General features: G+C 36.4%; 1 protein-coding gene across 2 annotated transcripts in view; it reads right to left on the bottom strand.

Annotated features, from left to right (window-relative positions):
- Positions 1–19,085, bottom strand: part of LMBR1 (limb development membrane protein 1) — a 22,334-nt gene extending 3,249 nt beyond the window's left edge. For both annotated transcript variants that reach the window (XM_029084881.1, XM_029084882.1), the window contains exons 1-10: positions 18,962–19,085; positions 18,461–18,529; positions 16,129–16,193; positions 14,888–14,960; positions 8,544–8,624; positions 7,437–7,513; positions 7,122–7,199; positions 6,243–6,316; positions 5,917–6,007; positions 4,360–4,426 (exon numbers count right to left, since the gene is read on the bottom strand). In XM_029084881.1, the coding sequence (XP_028940714.1) occupies positions 4,360–4,426; positions 5,917–6,007; positions 6,243–6,316; positions 7,122–7,199; positions 7,437–7,513; positions 8,544–8,624; positions 14,888–14,960; positions 16,129–16,193; positions 18,461–18,529; positions 18,962–19,055 (769 nt within the window). In that variant the 5' untranslated portion in view covers positions 19,056–19,085. The remainder of the gene's footprint in view (positions 1–4,359; positions 4,427–5,916; positions 6,008–6,242; positions 6,317–7,121; positions 7,200–7,436; positions 7,514–8,543; positions 8,625–14,887; positions 14,961–16,128; positions 16,194–18,460; positions 18,530–18,961) is intronic.
- Positions 19,086–19,879: the final 794 nt, after the last annotated feature.

Here is a 19,879-nt window from a genome sequence, read left to right as displayed (position 1 = left end):
GTGGCTGAAGGACAGTGCTGACAGGTCTGCACAGTGGATCCCATAACACTGACACTTGGGCTTTGTGCTGAGCAAAGGCTAGTCAATCACTAATGCTAAGTGAGCAAAATGTTTCCAAAATGTGGAAGCGCCTTGTCCTGGTTTTTCTAGGATAGAGTTAATTTTCTTCTTAGCAGCTAGAAAGTGCTGTGTTTTGGTTTCAGTGTGGGATTTGTTATGAGAAGAATATTGATAACATACTGATGTTTTTAGTTGCTGCCGGAAGTCAAAGGACTTTGTGTTTTGCTAGTCTGCAAGTGCAAAGGACTGGGCAGGGTGGGGAAGCACAGTAATTAGCAAAACTCAAATTGGTATTTGGATATGCCAATGAGATATTCCATGTCATATCATGTCATGTTCAGCAGATTAACCAGGGTTGACCAGAAAGCTGGAGATTCTCTCAGGGATTTCTCGGGATCGTTATTGCAGGATTGCGGTTTCAGGACGGTTTCTGCTCCAGGATCGCTAGCTGGAGACAGGCTGAGCATCAGTTGGGAGGTGGGGAGCAACTGCACTGTGCATCATTCATTTGCATATTCTATTATTACTATTCTATTTCAATTAGTAATTTTTTTTCATAGCAATCTACAAGTCTCCTTGTCTTTGCCTCTCCAGTTCTCCTCCCCATTCCCTGGGGAGCAGGGAAAGCGAGCAAGCAGCTGTGCTTGGCTGCTACCCAAGTGAAACCACCACAGTCCACAAAAGCTAGAGGGTCCAACCCAGAAGACAGAAGAGGAAGAACCACAAGTTGTTCCTTTGCCAGGTCTACATCAAGGACTACACCAAATAAAGGGCAGAATATTGAGATGATACCCGAAGAACAGTTGTCTAGGACTGATGAGCCATTATATTCCAAAAAAAACTTCTGGCACAGACAACATCACAGCAGCGTGTGCTCTCGGAGTTGAGACCAACAGTGTGAAGGAAGAACGCTGACCTCGCCCCAGAACTAAAATGGCAGCAGAAAACTAGGTAGTAAGAAAATAACCCTGGCTCTGGAAGTTCCTATTATCTTATTTTTAAAGGGTTTGAGGCCTTTTAAGAACTGTGACTTCAACAGAGACAGAACAGAATTAAGGGTCAGTTAATTCTTCCCCTTCCTTGCAAGGGGAAAGGCAGCACTTACAAACTGCATTGTACCTGGATACTGAAGACTTGCAGCCAGCTATCACAATGTTAAAAGGTACACATGCTTCTTGTACTCAGTGTCAGTCAATTAAGTAAAAAACCAGGGAAATCAAATTTAGTATTTAAGAAAAACATGCCAAAGTGAAGAAAATGAAAAGAAGGAGTATTTTCAAAGAAAAAAAAAATACTGAAGCTGATCAAAATAGCAAGAGAGGCAGGGAGAAATATCAAAAAAGCACAGAAGGTCTTAGCACAAGAAAAAAAAAACATCTGACTGAATCAACTGGTAAGCAGACAAAGGATAATAAACACAGAGTTGCTTTCGCACTTGAAGTCAAACAGACAGTGTCCTTAAGAATACTTTCAAAGCAGAGTGTTTTAGTCAGACTGCAGAGCTGCAGAAAACTGAGAAAGTCAGGTTTGAATGTACAGGCTTCCAGACCTGTAAAGGAAAAGAAACAAAACCAGTAGAGCACTGGGTAAAGAGTTCTTTGGAAAAGTAAAAATACTCCTTGACACAAAGGGGTTCAGAAGAATTGCTAGCAATGGAGCAGGCGTTATGAGCACAAACAAAAACGAAGCCTGACACTTCTGCCAGAGCAGGTGAGGGAAAATATTGTCCACTAGTTACACTCATTTTCCTCTTACAAATAAAAAAAAAGTCACTGCTCATCAGAAAAAAAAAAAAATCTGATATAGTATCATTTTGTAAGTTTGTGAGAGAAAAGGGTTAAAAAGCTTTTGCTGACTTTTGTACAGAAGCATCTACTCAGCCTACAGAAAAAAAATTCTCCAGACTGCAATTTGAAAGATAGTAACTGAACCAAAAGCTGCATCTCTAGTGGACATAAATATATATCCAATAAAGTTGCTGACAATTTACCAAATAAAATAGTAAAGAATTGTTCAGGTTAAAAAAGAAAAAAAAAAAAGAAAAAGAAATACTATGGTTTCAGATTGTACATACAAATAAGATTTAATCGCTATTTACTTAACCATAAGTAATCAAGAGAAGAATTCCAGAAATACTTGTGTATATTAGAAAATTCAATTTTGTTTGCGTTTCCTTGTTTCTATATTCCTGGCTATTAAGTGCTCTGTTGCCAATTTGTTTCACAGTGGTTACCAATATGGTGCTGGTGGGAAACTTTTTCCAAGAAGGACTACTAAAAGGCTGAAAAGTTCTGGAAAAGATGAGTTAACTTAGTTTACTAAAATAACTTATTTTAGTAAAAACTTCCCTGAAGTTCTAAAAGAATGACAGATGAGAGACATCCATCACTTATGTATTTAATGATACTGCTATGAAACACATAAGAAATTTCTCATATTTCCATTTAAAACTTGAAAAAGGTCAGTACACGTATCAGATAACTTTTGCTTTTTTACTTTTCCCATAACAATAAAGTCTAGTCTCTTTTGTATAGTCTAGAAATTCGCTTTTTTAATAAAGTGAAAAGACTATGAATCTGCTTAACATATTTATTTCTTTTCATCTATTCAGTGCCACAGGGCGGTTGCATGTAGTGCAACACATGTTGATATTTTTGCAAAGCACCACATGACTCACTGTACTCTAACACACTCTATTAATCCTGTTTGGACAGCTGTGACTGTGCATTTGTTAGCTGTGTGTTAATTGTTCCATCTTTTTTCTTCTTTTATTTATCTCTATGGAAAACTATTCAGGAATTTCATTTGCTAGTCTTTTTTTTTTTTTTCTTTTAAGTGAGTTTTACCATTAATCTGTTTCCTATGAGACAACAATGCACCCAGCATGTATACTCACTTCCACTGAATCCATTTATTATCAGCTGTTAATCTCACAGAACATTAACCAATATTTTTATTTTTTTAAAAACAAATGATAAATGCAGTAACTTAGTGGACACAATATTAATGTTAAAATTCTATTCTAAACCACTAATTTTTCAACATAGAATCTTGCTCTAACTGCTAGAACTGTTTTACTTCTTAGATCTTTAAGGTACTGGCAATATTGTAAAAATGCACTTGAATTATTCTTTTGCATTTTTGTGAAGTTTTACTAGGGGCTTTTAAACCATGTGCTCTAGAACCTGTATTTTAATATTCAAACCTTCAAAATGTATTACAGGTTTTTTTGTGCTTGTTATGGAAATGATCTAGTAAATCTGAAATAAAACTTAATCTGTAGATATACACAGAATGAAAATATACAGTATAGTTTACCAGAAAATATTAACTTTTTCTTGATTTGACAGTATTCTGGTTGAAAAGAAAGTCAGCTACAGAACTAATGGGTACATATTACTGCTCTGTGGGCCTGAGCTTAAGCTCCTAAACTTGTACTTAAGGCTCATACAGCCTGAGGTGAAGATTTTTATGTTCTCTTTAATGTTCCCAATGAAAATCACATTAGCTGCAAGTATTCTGCACTACTTAAACATGCAACAGCCTTGCAATCTAACTTCAAGAACTCAGGTTGAAGATGACCTAATTAAACAAAGTGAAGACATAAGACATCTTGTCTTTACAACGGGTTAAAATAGTTTTTCCATTTCAAATGCTATTGCCAGTTCTTAACAATAAAATCAAAACTTCTTCAGTCCTATTATGCTGGATTCCAAATTTTTCTATTTGAAAACTGAACTAACAAAAAATGCAAGCAGATTATTTTAGGGAAAAATCAAAGTAGCCTGGCATCACTGCTGACTAAAAAGAAAACTTAATAAATGAAGAGTCATTAACTCATTTTAAAAAGCCATTTGCACTCAACATTATCTCAAATTGTGTACCTGAAAACCCCAAATGTATTTTTTACACAAAAACTGAGCACTATAATTTCACAGTTAACATGAAACTATTTTATGCTGCCCTGAACAAGCAATCTCTGTTCTTCTCACCATCTCCAACCTGCCTTTTTAAAAGAACATATTTTCTAGAAAATGCTTTGCATTTTTTTTTTAGAATGCAGGTTCTGTAGTTTATGTGTGTAGAATGTATCTTCAAGAGCTCATATTGGTGTAAAAAAGAAGGTCACACATACATGCTACTTCTGTTGAAAGTGATGGCAAATTCAATACATACTATGAAAGGTACAGCTACAGGCTGGTCTGTTTGGTTTTTTGTGGGGTTTTTATTTGGTTTTGGGTTTTTTAAACTCAATTAAACATTCTTTATTATAATGTTTTGTACTTGCATTTCACTTACCCAGTGTCCTAGACATCACTGGCAAAGCAGAGCTCAGCACCAAGATTGAGACACAGTTTCCAATGATCTGTTTGAAAACGAGAAACAGCCCTTAACTTATAGATAGGAAATATTTAAAAAAAAAAAAAAAAAAAAGAAAAAGGAAAAGAAAACCAGTGGTGAAGATAAAAAAGAATTCCTTAAAGTTACATTCTTCAAACTGAACCTAAAAGACTTTACAATAACATGTTAGTCTTGCTTACTTCCTCCATATGGTGTAACACACAATGAAGATGATCCAAGAGAAGAGTTTAAAAACAAATATTAAAAAAATCAAATATGTAATCATTTGCTTTTAATCAAAGTGTTACATATGCTTAGGTTGCAAATAATTAAAAACTACCATGTTGCAAAGCTTCAACTGTTTACTTAATTCCCGCAAACTTTTTATAAAAGAACCATTCCATGGGCTTAGACTGGATGACTGATACATCAGCTTAAGCTTTGTATGTAACTGCTTGCAGGATTAGCATTATTTAAAAAATTACAACAAAGAACTTCCTTTCAATGGAATGCCTGTTGACTACTTTAAATAGTACAAAAAAATTCACAGCTGTTAGATTTTACTCTAGTTTTTGTGAAACCTTTATAAAGAGTAATTGAAACTTTCTCTCACAAGGGATCAACTCTCTTTAGCTCTAATTCTATCAGAATTCAGAAGAAAAAAAAACCAAAAAGCTTATTAAGTAGAGGCAGATATTTGTGCATTCACTATTTATTTCTATGTGATACCTGTGTACTGTAAACAAACAACAGGAAACATTAAGAACATTCCAACTCCCTACTACCTTTCTACTGTGACCATTCTATGTATTTACCCACTTTCTCACTTCCAACAATTTATGGTAAAAATGTCTTTATCCATTACTTTAAAAAACAAAACAAAAGAACAACAATGAAACAAATTGAAAAAATAATTAAATTAAACATCTGTTCGTTGGTTACTGATCACCTCCCCTTGTCAGCTGTGGGAATATTTTGCTACAAACCTAAGCATGCTCCTCTGCATTAGGCAACAGCATTTGTTATTCTGAAGCCAGCACTAAATTGTAGAAAGTCAAATTAGCCTCAGACTGCAAAATGTTGCTGAATAGACCTCCTCAGTCTTAGTTTAATTATTCAAATTTGAATTACTTTGCCTGTATTACTTCTAGCAACCAAGTTCTTCAGATTTCAAACAAGCTCCCTGAAGTACAGTTAGCACAATCAAAGTTACTCATTAGCAATACGTTTCCTTTGAAAAAAGTTCTTTCACTAGTTTTTCTATAGCTAGTTAACAAGCTCTGCTATTCCCGGCTTTTTACAAGTGAATGGATGCCATCCAAACTAAACAGAGCACATCCTTTTTCCCACTCATTCAGCATTTTGAAAATCTTCCAGTTTGTGTTTACGCAACTTACAAACAAATACTGATCACTGCAAATGAGCCATTCAGGGCAATTACCAACTAAAAGAGTCAGTTTGTCTTGGGTGGCAAGAAAGAGGAGGGGGCCACCCCCATCACAGACTTTACCTTACCTTTGTCATAGTTGTGTCATCCTTCCTGGGAGTGAAATTTTCAAAAAAACGAAGGCTGTAGAAGCCGACGACAGAGGATACCATAAGATAGCTGTGAGAATCAAGGAAAAAGGAACCTCCAAGGAATGTAAGTTTCACTCAAGTTCTCAGCAGTCTCCTAAAAGTCTTAAGGACCAAAGACAAAAACAACAAAAACACTTCGAGTGCTTGAGAAGGACTGACCTATCTCTTTCTTCTTCCCAGGCAAGTGTCTTAGTAAATTACCAGTGTCCCAGAAAACTAGACTGAATACTTGTTAACAGACAGAATTCTTAAGGAAAGGATACAAAATCAAAATGATTTCAAGTGCCGCTCCCACAAAACCAAAGGTGGATAGGGAGGCATTTCCTATTCCAGGCCCCTACAAGGAGAAAAATACTTTGCATGGTTTAATATGATACATGCAACTGTTCATAAAGTTAACTTCTACCAAGACCAAAAAAACTAACATGAAATACAACCTTTTCTCAGTTCAGTATTAAAAGGGCATTCTGATGTTCTAACCTGCAAGTCTCCCACCCTGTGCAATTGCACCAGCTAGCTCTCAAACGTGAGTGAAATGCACTACTAACACAGAAAGTATAATCATTCACATTTTATGCACACTGCTGCATTTTATACCTACTCCATTACTTTGGAAACTAAAATAAGGTCTCAAAAGAAGATACTTCTAGCTGTTTGCACTACCACAGGCAGAGCAGTCATCATCACTGAACCCCTTTTATAGCTCTGCAAGCTCATATACAGCTACACACTGAGGAAAGCGATAGTATTTAAGTATTTTTATCATACAGGAGGAAGAAAATGTCATGTTTTGTAAGAGGAACACAAACACAAGACAAGCTTTTAGTATTTTTTTAACATAGTTTCTTAAATCAAACATTTCTAGACCATAAAAAAGTAGGAGACAGGAGTAAAACACAAACTCGTATTACTGATTTACTTTACTGAATCACTGCATCTTCATAAGGATTCTGGACTAGTTTTATTCAGAACTTGCTATAACATGACATGTAATAAATGTTTATGTGTGCACAAGACCAAAACCTAAAAAGTTGAGGCTCATTAGTTTAAATTTTATTAAAGCAAAAGTTCTCACTTGCACTTTTGTACGGACTCCACAGCATTACTGAAGTTATAAAAATCATAAGATAAGTTTACTTTACCCCTGATCCCTTTGGCATGGCAGTCTCATCAACCAACAGGTAAAGAATGTTGAGAGCAACTAGGAGGACTGAGATAGACTACAAAAGAGTAAAAAGTCTTGTTATTAATAAATATCCCACATTTTTTAAATGTAAACACTTGTCCTCACCAGATTTCATAATGTTCATTTAAAATGGTCACGAAAAGAATATCAAGTTTGTTGCTTAAAGACACAGCACTCAAAAATTTTGAAACTCTTGCCTCAAATGAAAAAATTCTTTATACTTTTTGTACAGGAAAAAAGAAAAAAAAGAAAAAAAAGCAAAACCTCTTACCGTCTCAATCAGTAGCAGTATCATAACAGCTGGATAGACTAAATTCCTTTCCCAAGCAGAAGCTTTTTTCCGCCTTTCTGTTCAGAAAAGGAAAAACAGAAGCTTAATACTGTAGATCACCTTAGAATAAAACAAGCAAAAATCATTCAGATATCTATAAGCTCTTGTTATAACTATAGGTAACGAAAGTAATCTTATCTTGAACCAACACCAATGAGTTCATAAAAATATCCATCCAGAAGAGCTGTACAAAGCAATGCCAAAACCATGAAGCCTCTTTAGAGAAAGGCTGGGGAGATGAGATGTACAAAGCAGATTTTCCTGCCTTGTTTACAGGCATGTTTCACCATAACATTTTTTTCCCTGGTACACAGCAGTTTTGCAAAGTTTAAAATATACTGGTTTTTTTTAAAAATGCTGTTTATATGTCTATTTTAGTATGACCTAAAGGGACAGAAGGGCATTTCAAATATTTAAACAGTATTTTCCTCTTCCCACATAAGGCAAGACAAGACTAACTCACTGGACATCACTAGTATGTATAAAGAAGACACAATTTTTTCTTACCACAGTCTTAGTTTTGCACATAATACACTGATAAATGCAAAATCCTGCCAGATTTTGAGGAAGTCCTGTTGAGTGGCTGCCATTACCAGAAGTATCACTTGTCAGTTTTAAAAGACACAAACCTGCTAAGAATTATTTTACTGTTCATAAAAATAATTTGGCTTTTACATAAATAATTTAAAAATAGAGGAAACTAATGTCTTAGATTATCCAAACTAATCATAAACATATCACTATACCTGAAAAGACCATGCTGTTGAGCTCCATGCAAGGAAGTCAAGAATGTCACATTTTCTCTAAAGTTATGTTAAAAATAAGATCCAAATCAGACTTCCTACTTAAATTTGTTTGTTAGAGGGGCTCAATGATTCCATGTGACGTATTTGTAGATACTATGACAATGTGAAAGGTCTACAAATGCACAAATTTGGTTAAGAAGAAACTGGAATTAATCAAGTGAGTGCTACAAGTTAAACACAGCATCTTAAGGTCATTCATTAAACTGCAACCCACATGAAAGAATAGAAAAAAGTTGATTACCTAGATTTGTTTTCTTGCTTTTCACTTTTTCAAGCTCCCGTTCCAACTCTACTGTCTGGTATTCCACGGTGGACGATACACCTTGTAAAAGAGAAGACAGTATTTTCTTTTGGGTGAGACTTAGTACTGTAAGACACACTGTGACAACTCAAGATGTAGGAAACATCATATTAACACTTGTGGCTTTAAACTGCAGGTGGTTTTTTGAGACTCTTCATATAGTTTTCAAAAAACAGAGGCTCAGTCAAGAAGCCGTATGAGGAGAGGCTGAAGTCGCTTGGATTATCCAGCCTGCAGAAGAGGAGACTGAGAGGAGATCTCATTATGGTCTAGAACTTCCTCACAAGGAGAAGAGGAGGGGCAGGTGCTGATCTCTTCTCTCTGGTGACCAGTGATAGGACCAGGGGAAATGGCAGAAGGACGTGCCAGGGCAAGTTTAGGCTGGACATCAGTAAAAGGTTCTTCAGGCAGAGCCCCCTTGAGCACTGGAACAGTCTCCCCAGGGAGGTGGTCATGGCACCAAGCCTGACAAGATTCCAGAAGCATTTGGCCAAGGCCCTCAGACACGTGGTCTAAATCTTGCAACTGTCCTGTGCTAGGGCAAGGGTTGGACTCGATGATCCTCATGGGTCCCTTCCAACTCACAACACTCTATGATAATTCTGTCTGACCAGAGAAGTTCAACACATCTGAGGTTTCACAGAGGTTTCTGCAATCCCTGCCTATTCTGTTGACCAGCTGCTGCAAGAAGATAACACCTGCTGCTGAACTGTTGCACAGGTCCAAAAAGCAGTTATGGTTTGGCAGCCTGATACAGGATGTCTCAAATGCCTCACTGTAGCTCTATATGATTCATATATCAAGATGTAAAGAATCTCTGGATGCCCTTCCAGGGCATTATTATTTAGCAACTTAAAGACAAAGTGGACCTTTGCCTCCAAACCAAGCAAGTTGGTGGCTAGACATCCAGTTTCAGGTTCTGCCTCTCCCTCTCTTTCCTCAGTCCTTTTTACTCAGCAAACTCAGTTTCCATACTGCCAGTGAGCTTGTTGACCTATCATCCGCTCCTATCAGTTTGCCTGATTTGGCCAGTCTCTGTGCCACAGAGCTCCCTCTGACAACCACAATCTGATCTTCACAACCACTCACGGTACCGTATTATTTCACTTTCCTTTCTTGATTCCAGTTCCTCCACAAATACTGCAGTGTTCAAGCAAGGATAAAGTTCTGAAATGCTGACAAGAGATCTGCTATTTCAGTTTTGATCTCACTATTTCTACTTTAGCTTTTAGTCTTTGCAAACACTAACTGGAAATACTATTCCCAGGATAAGTTAGAAACACTCTTCACTCATCTTTGTCCCACTTGCATCCCTTTTATTTCTGAATAAGTAAGTTAAAAAGTAAGTTAAGAGGGCTCATATTTTTCCTTGTCTATTCCAGACCAATCTCACTCTGCAAAAACACTCTGTGGCAGTGACAGCTCAAGGTGTTAATAAACCCTAAGTCCTCTCCGATATCTTCTTTCTTGATTTATACTGACACCCATCACCTGTTGGCCATTCCCTACCCTCAGCCTCACCTTTGATTGCAGACTAACCTGTAATAGTACCACGTTCCAGAGACTTTTTTAAAACACTTTCTAATAAATTTCTATGAGATTAATAGTCTTGTCCAGGCTTTTATCTCATATCTTGATCATTTACCTACAAAAACTAAATAGCACTTAAGTTGCTGGCACACTAACACTACTTTATAGTCCAATCTCATTATTTCCTTATTTTCTGTTGTCTGCTCATCTATCCAATCTCAATACAAGATAAGATGGTAAATTTCTCATCCCATCCAGCCCCCCACATTCTCCATATTCCAGCACAGTGAGGTCATACCTGAAAACCAAGATATACAGAAGTATTTCTTGGACTTTTTTTAACTTTTACTGTTTTTATTTCCAAGTATTAATACTGATTTGTTCAATGCAGTCAAATTATCAATGAGGTATCCAACTGTTTAAAAAATTATTTTTAAATGTTTAATTGCATGCTTCTCTCACACATATAATGCTTCTCTTTTGCATATAATGCATAACCTCTGTGCTATGCTTAAACATAGCAGCTTCAGTTCATTTCAGTTCTTTGATAGCAGTGACATAATGTGTATGCAGTAACATTTACAGGACTTCAAATACATGAATAGCTCAAATGCCAGGACTAGTCAGTAAGACCTATAAATGCTGTTTTGTTACAACTTCTATTCACTTAAAGTACCTGCAATATGAATGTCAGTTTAATTTCTCAGTTTTTTTAATAAGCAATCATAAAATGTTTTTTTTTTAGAAAAAGTTGGGTTTAAGAAAATGAATCTCATTATCATTACAAAAAATGGTTTTTGTGCTGATGTATTCACTCCAAAAAAGTCCAAAACATCTGTTTTACATAATGACTAATCACTATGAGTTGTGAAAAAGGACAGCTATAGAGCTCAGTGGAAAAAAGTCTTAAGAACTTTAATGGAAGCAATTGAAAAAGTAAGAAAAGTCAAATTAGGATCTGACATTTCCTTCTTCTCCATAACTGATTTAGGGGCCTCTGAGTAAAAGTTTTATTCATTTATACATGTTGTTTCCTCCTCTCAATATAAAAACCTAGAGCTCAAAACACTGATAGCCATGGGAGTCTTTCCAACAAACTCAGCGTGATCACATTAGGTCCCTAAGAGACAATTCAGCAGAAATTCTGAATCATATTTAAGAGCTGTTGTATTTCCTCCTTAAAAATAGCAGCAAACAACAGGTTGCCATACAAAAGGGTATTTTATGAAAGGGGAAGGCAAAGTTTCAGATCAGTCAAAAGAATATTTGAAGAGGATGCAGGTAAATTCTTAAAAGCTCTCTAACATTAGCTTTATTTCAAACGTGCACAAAGTTCAATGTCAGCGCTGTCTAGCCAATAAATCAAATTGGTAGACGAGACTTGTTTGGACTAGCAATGAAAAGTTAGAAGGGATTCTCCAAGAAAGCCACAAAGCAGCTCATTTAAGGTCAATTTAACGGTATTATTCTGTTTTTCTTCCAGCCCCGACATAAGATTTCAGTACCTCAAAGGAAATTGTAAGAGTATCTATTTGCATTCCCCCTAGGTGATTGGCAGTTCAACACCAATTAGTTCAAAATTACACTGTTACTAGCGTGCAATAAAAACAACACCTTTCATCTTTCTTACATAGGTAAGGATACCTTCAGAGCCAATAACTTTGATCAAGTAAGTATTTTTGATCCTACCCCACCCGTCTCTTTGGATTCAGGAAAACTAATAGCTGAAGGCAACTTTTTTCTTTTAATATAAAAAAGTCCCAGCTTTATTCTTCGACTGTAGGAGTGATGTGGGTACTGAAATATAATACACTGGAAACAAACATTTTCCCAAAGCCCAGTATCTCTTCAATAGATAAAAATACTAGGGCAGATAACACGATCAAACTTTCCCCTCCCTCCTCCTCCAATTTTCAGTTATACACTGCAGACATCTGAGAAGGAAGAAAATTAGTTTCCACAAAGAAGATATGCAGTTTCACAGGTAGATTTACTTTCATCCATGAAGAGCTTTACAGAATACTCCATCAATTGCATCACTGCCACAACAGCTACATCTATATGAATCAAGAAGGGCACCAGCTCACACAGCTAAACTTTTTTCATCATCTGAAAACAGAGGCTTTACCCAGCTTATTCAGTGGCAAGTGATTCAATGCTACACCCATCTTATGTCCAGGCATTGTCTGAGGAAACATTAATTAGGACAGGGCAGAGCAGTGCTAGGAGTGTCACAGCGATTATTCCACCAAGAAAAAAAGAAAAATCAGCATTGACAAACACCAAGCATTGCTTAAGCCTGTGCTCTGCTCTTCTTCAGTTTTAATAAAAACTCAACTCTTTGGTTATACATATAAATGGAGTATATATTTCAGAACACTTCACGGCTAAACTGTCCAGCAGGGTTACTTAAACATATATATTTCCACTACCACAAGTGTGGAAGAGTTGCAACAGCCATGGCATGGGAAGCATGTACCCCTATATATCTGCTCCGATAAAGAAACAAAAATATTTACACAGTATGTGTATTAAAGCCACAGACTGTGGCCTCTAACATCACAGCACTATATTTATTGATGTAATTAGCACCACACTTCCATTTGTACACATTTTTTTTTAAATACAATAAACATGAGAAGCATGAGTCTTTATAGCTCTGGCAAAAATGCTGTCTATTTTACTGGTATAATTTGTATGCATTAGAAAGACTTCTGGCAGAGAAGATGAAGCTTTCCATGCTTGCCACAAAAATGAGAACCATACTTAAAATTACTTAAATAATTACTCACAAAAATCTTGCAGAATATGTTCTTGTGTACATAACATATTGCCCGCCACCTACATGCTATATCCAAGTTTAGCCTTTTATTTACTTTTCAACTAAGTCCACTAATTTTCTCTGCATACCAAACTACTGGTTTTCAAGCATTCCTTCAGATGGTGGTGTCAACACCATTCCCTCAGCATGTGAAACAAAAGAATTCAGTTCCCTCTCTTGTCAAAGGACATTTAAGCCCCACGTCTTTCACTTCTCAAAAGCAGGCTGGTGAGAGCTCTGTGGAACACAGATGTGTTGCAGTTGCAGTTCCACTTTACGTGGAGTACAAATCTATTGGTTGAAAGAGAATCCAGTCTTTTGGCTAGTGGTTAGGGAAGCCACCTGCACACCTCCTAAATCCAGGTTCAATTAATAAATGCCTACAACCCAACTAGGTCCACCTCATGAGTGGTACTACTAAATTGCAATATCAACAACTGTTGCATAGACTTCTACACAGAAAAACAGCAGATAATCTTCACCTAAATAATCACATTCTCCACCTGAATAGTGAAAACCACTCTGCACTACTTCCCATAGTTACCTGAATAACTATTAGGTCATTCTTCTGTATTGCTTTCCTTGTACATAAGCACAATCACCATGACAACATAAAATATTCAGTAACAAATATTTTACAGTTGCTAGCTAACATCAAACACACAGAACAATTATAATTACCCCATCACAGCTTCAAAGACATTCACTGCATGCACCTTTTTGCATGTCTATATGTGTAAGTGTATATATACTCGTGTCAGTATAAAAACCTAAGCTTCCAAAACAGCAAAGGTGAACATTACTTGTAAACTCTATGGCTGATTTTAGCACAAAGAACTCGTTACTCCTCCACAGATTTTAAACTCTGGAATAAAGACAACCACCACAATCTACTGTTATCAAAGGTACTTGCCCTGACCAAGCTACTTTGAAAGGAGACTTACTGAGACTTGAAGGAAGAAAAAATTGAGATATCTTACAGAAGACTGAAGAGTAAGAGAAAGGCAGGAAATTAAGAAAATTAAGGCTAAAACAAGTCATAGGACAATACAACAATGGATGTGTCATGACATTAATATTCTTTGGTTTTCCAACCTGAAGCAATTGCATAAAATGTAGATAGATGGCTTATCCATGCAGTTAAAACCAGTTCAGAAGACAATTTGTACAACAGGATTTCCAAGTTTATGGAATCGATATATTTTCCGTAATTGGTGCCTGCCATGCTGTAATACTCTTACTCTTACTAGCCAAAGCTTCATACTGCTTTTGAAATACTTCGAAACAAAAGCACCTTATCATGAAGTGCAAAATTGTAATACTGAATAGAAGAAGTCTAAAAACATTTGTAAAATTATTCATTGTAATTATTAATTAATAGAAGTATTAAAGTTCTTAAATTTACCAAATAGCTCCTAGAATATAAAGGACTGCTCTGATGTTTAATGAATTATTATCATTTAAGATTCTAAATAATAATGAACTGAAACAGAAAAAAAATTCCTCCAAATAAAAACACATAGCTCATAATGCAGGAAGTTGAGCTTCTTGCTAATATAAATTCATTGTTTTTCAGACAAGGCTAAAATACAGTAATTTACCAATCCAAACTATTTTGTAGTAAAGGTGGTGGGTCTGGTCAACTACCCAGTTGGTTTTCTCAGTCCTGAAATACTCACATATTAAAGCTGATGAGCATGTTAAAAACATGAATAGAGCAAACCACACACACACACACACACACACACACGAGCCAGTCTCGAACAACACAGTGAGCAATGGAATGTAAGCCTGTAACGCCTGTTACATGCTAAGACATTGAAATTTTCTATTTTCAGAGGAGAGGTTATGTAACAGTGAGATCAGTACTCGTGACCAGAGCCACTCTACACTAAACACTGTATTTGAAGCAGTATCAGAACAAGCATACCACCATTAAGCCTCCTCTGAATTGCTTCTTCCTCTAAAGTGATGATATACATCTGCTCATCTAGGTCTTCAAGAATCTGTATTTGGAAACAGAAACATGAACTGACTGAGTATCAGTCACTTGTTTTTCTGGCTGTACTAATCTAGTCAGGTTTGTTTTGTTCTAGTAACTTATATTTTAAATAACAGTCTACAACTTTACAATAAGAACTCCACAAAAGAATATTCCATTCTGTTACAGATCTATTTCTTTACTGTAAGCAAACTTCCTGTTAAGTTTTTACTTCAGGTTATAGCTCTTATGTTCAGTTTCAATCTAAAGAAACTTAGGGAACGGGATAATACATCTAACCTGTATTCAAATAATTCAAAACATTCAAATAATTTCTAGGGAAAAAAATTAACAACCTATCAACATTCACACTCAATTTGCTTTAAATAAAAATAACTGCAGATATTTTAAAAGTATATTAAAAAGTGACTTTTCACATAGGCCAGCATTTCAAGCAAATATAAATTGCTATTGGAAGCTAAAACCAAATAAATGAAGTCTGTCTACCTTACTGTCAGGCACTTTGAGTTCAAAGCTTACAGACAGCAAAACGCAACATATTTTCTCTGTATTTTCAGATTTGAAGTGACTAATGAAAAGGAATGCAAGACCTAAGTGCACCCAAGTGTTAGTAAACACAAACCAGGAGACACAACAGCAGAGTCACTAGAGCACTTGCACATGGTACAAACTTCTCCCTTCCCTCACAGATTCAGCTCTATCTATGTAGAAGAAGTTCTTACAGATGCCAGCTACCTACATTTCACCCACCCAAGTGTAGCCCCAGGTACCCTTCTTGTCATCCAGCCTTAGTTTAGCCTTGTATGCTTTGCTCTTGAACTCAGAAGAAGCCCACACTTTTCAGGCATTTGCAAAACAGACATAATAGGCAATACTGGCAATAAATATTAATACTGCTAGCAGTTATATAAATTGCAAAATCAGAGCAAGTCTGTACTACTGAAAAAAACCTTTTTCTGAGGAAAAACAGGTTAATAATTAGCAAAAACCAAGACAACAGGTTTTTGTACTATATGAAAAGTTTTAAACAAATACATAAATATTGACTATAGAAACTCTCATGAATTGAAGAGAGAATTACATGGAAGTGCAAGCATCCTGAAAGGAAGTATCCTAATGCCATTCTGCCTTCTAACAGCCAGTACAGGAAGAAAGATGTGTGTAACACTTACTGTTGGCTTCACCAGCAACTGACCCATTACTGTAAACATCCGTGACAGTCCCACTGGCGTGCATACTGCAGAGGAAGAAAGATTATGCAAAACAGTGACTTGTAAGTCAAAGACCAATTTTTATTTGGATGTTCCATGTGCTATTCCACATATAATCAAATATGGTTTTGAAGAGAACTGCTAGACATTCAAATTCCGGTATGAACTTTAAAACACATTGCTATCATAAGAATTCTTATAAGACAAGCATCTCTCCCCTCCAAAAGCATAACCGTGAATTTTATTGAGGAACTGTGAATTCCATAATCACATATCTTAAACTTCTCAAGTAATTATTTATTCAAAGCACGTGGCACCAGAGGCTATGTCTACACTAGTAAATTCAGCAGTGCCAGGATACATTCCTGGGCATTAAGACTTGATTGTCTACACCAGTAAACTGCTAGAACTATCCCTGGCATGATTTGCCCTGAGCCAGTTAGCACTTTCCCAAACAACTCCCAGGTGCAATTCTGGTGTTCACGTAGTCCAGAAACCATCATCATGATGAAGACACACACAGACACCTTCTGCAAACTGCAATATCACGGATGGAACAACACTAGTTGGCCACAGCACCTGAGAACATCTCAGGCACATTTAATCTATTAGCACAGGTGTAGCTGTCAGGTCAAGAGATCATGAAGCTGCTTTGCTCTGAAAGTTATACGGCAACTTCAGGTGATAGTGGGCTCTGCTAACAGATTTTAAGCTACTTTGCTACAAAGCAGAAACTGGCTCTTTTTGATGGCAGCCTGTGATGCTTTTCAGGTATGGTGCATTTATGTTTGTTGGGAGAAAGGCTCAAACCACGATAACAGAAAATTATTAGTAAAAATCAACAGTTTAGGGAGAATAGCCTTCAAATACTGAAGTGTATAGGTGTATATAGTGTATTCAAAAAGGCTATAACTAAAGCTAGTCTGCCTTTACTGCAGAGGAAACCCGCAGGAAAAGGAGAAAAGAGAAAGGAAGTGATGCTTCAAATCACTGCAATAAGCCTTACTCATACACCACTCCAGCAATTAAGCCAGCTGAAGATCTAATGAAGCTCCACCCCAGCATCTACCACTTTCCCACTGCTGTCTGCTGCCCTTTCAGCTACACAGTGATTTGCTGAAGTTATTACAAATAACTCTTTCAAAAATTGGCATTTAACCCCAACGATTCGGGTGAACTGTTTTACAACAGCCCCAGAACACAAGCTGTGTTTTGAGCTCTGCTAAAACAAACTGCAAGACAGATGTAGGAAGTTTGTAAGCCAACCTCCCCATTAAAACATCCAGCAACTGTTGTGAATCACAGTCTTGAAAGTCTACAGAAGACATTCAGAACTTTTTTTTTTTTTCCAATCCCCCCCTCCCTTCATTAAAGTGGATTTAAGAATCTCCACATACAGAGAACCTAAGGAGACTCACCAAGGTCTCTGCGAGCAACACCTTCCAGAGACAGAGTTGCTTAGTTTTAAGGAAGTTTCAAGCTATTGTTCCCCAATCTTTCTCCACAGTGACAGCCCTGTAAGTGTTAGCTGTAAACCTATAAAGCCTGGAGAACAGGTGAAACCATGATAATCCAGAAAGGGAGATGTCCTGTCCCCCTCACAGCAATTTTCTATAAATCACTAGGGGAGGGGATAGGAGGAAATGCTAAGTGGGATTTGGAACCTTCCATTATCTTCCTTATTCCCCTAAATGTGGATGACTGAACTCTGGGTAGGACCAGTTGGTATCAGGTTGGTGATTTTTACTACTTCTGTTTTATATACAGTCCTATAACTGACCTCCACAATGACTAGATACTAGTTTTGTGATTATGAAAGCTAACTGCACTGTGTTCCAACTTCTGTCTATGCAGGATGATTTTCAATTTAAAAAGTTTAAGGAAGGACCATTTACTGAATATAGGACAAACTACATGTACCAAAATAACTTTATCTGCATCCTACTGACCTCCTGCAGACATTTCATTTAAAAACTGTGCTTTTCTTTTGCAGAATGGAGTCCCTATTCTTCAAATACCTGCTTTAAAAAGTTTAAAATTGCAACTATTTTGGGTAAGGTGTGAAGTTCCTCAAAACCTGAAAGCTTAAGGTAGCATTTGTTCACAAACTTCCGAACCCAAGCCTAACAAATTTACATTTAAATTTAAAATTAAGAATGGAAAAAAAAAAATTAGCCTCCAAAAAATTTTTTTTCACAAAGTTAATTTTGCACAATGAAGAACAGTTTCCTTTCATCTTAAAAAAAATTAATATAAATCATTCGTCATTTGGAATAATCAGGAAAATACTTACACAGAAGTAACAAGCATCCCATCAGTGATATACAGGAATATAAATACGGGAGGTAGAATTCCCAGAGGTCTGTAAAGAAAATATTGAGCATAGCCTTAGTTTATTACAAACAGGCTACTTATGTCATAAACACAACTGAATTAACTTCTTAAGTGTTCAGGATTGAACAATTGTATTTTTAAGTATAAACTAAGACTTAGTCAGTTAATAGTCCTGCAGGCAACTAAATCCTCAAGTGTTTTAGCTTGAAAAATATCTTCGGCTTTCATTGCTGAAGTCACTTGTTTTTAACGTACCTCATGTCCACATGAGCATGGAACCTCTCAGCATGCTAAAACCAGATTTAACAGAAAAAACGGTATTGACTAAATTAATACAGCTTCTTCACAACCTGGGCAATATTCACATGGTATTTACTAGAAATATATTTAATTGAAAACACCCATTTCCATAATTAAAATGAAACTAGTGTGGTGGGGTGTTTTTTTTTAAATTCCATACCATATAAAGACTCCATACTGGCAGCATCATTGTCTATGAGTGCTGAAGCCACCCATACGATTCCAAGGATAAGCAGTGCAAGAAGAATAAGCATTACAAGGGTTTCCAAAATGCGTGCTCTGATGCCCTGTGGGCAGAAGAGGGGAGAGGGAGGAAAGAACACAGCCAAGAACTTTGAATCAGATATTTTCAAACATAAGAAAAATACAAATAAATAGCAGTTCCTTCTTCCTAAACACATACTCACATTTTATCATGTAGACAAAAGCACAATATGTAACGCACATTTAAAAGGCAATGCATAAAAAAAGGAAGTACTTATGGCTTTATAGTGCCCAGATTGCATTTTGACTTTAAAACCACAGAAAAATGTTTTAAATTGCTTATGTCTTACAGTTCTCATTAATCTCATTATTCCATAAAGTATTCTTTATACCAGATGATTTTGCTCGAGCATTTTTAAAAGATGGATTACTTTTCTAATACTTTCAGCAAAGAAAGTGGATTAGCAAATTTTTATCTATGATTCCAATCAAGGGAATGGAAAGCCAATTATGGCAAATGGCCAAATGGCCCAGCAAGCATTAAACCCTGCGCAGGTACAATGCACCAATTTAGTTAAAATACATTCTTCAAACTGCAAATTGCTTCTGCACCATTCCTCACAGTCTTCAGAGCCCTCAAGCGCACGGCTGGAGTACTGCTCACCCGCACACTGCTGCTGCAGCAGCCGCATCCACCACCTCCCATCTCTGCATGCTCCACACTGAACGAAACACACACAAATCACAGGCCTACAAGGTTGTATCAGAGCATTTGCTCGAGTCTAAAAATGTAACAATGCCCTAATAATTGTGTTAGATTTGCAAATGTAAATATACCAAAAAATACACAAAGTAATATTTAAAATTTTTTAAA

Source organism: Antrostomus carolinensis, unplaced genomic scaffold (genome assembly GCF_000700745.2).
Source record: "Antrostomus carolinensis isolate BGI_N321 unplaced genomic scaffold, ASM70074v2 scaffold16015, whole genome shotgun sequence".
Taxonomy (NCBI): Eukaryota; Metazoa; Chordata; class Aves; order Caprimulgiformes; family Caprimulgidae; genus Antrostomus; species Antrostomus carolinensis.
Note: the sequence above shows the minus strand (reverse complement) of the source record. Positions and strands in the feature narration are given on the sequence as shown.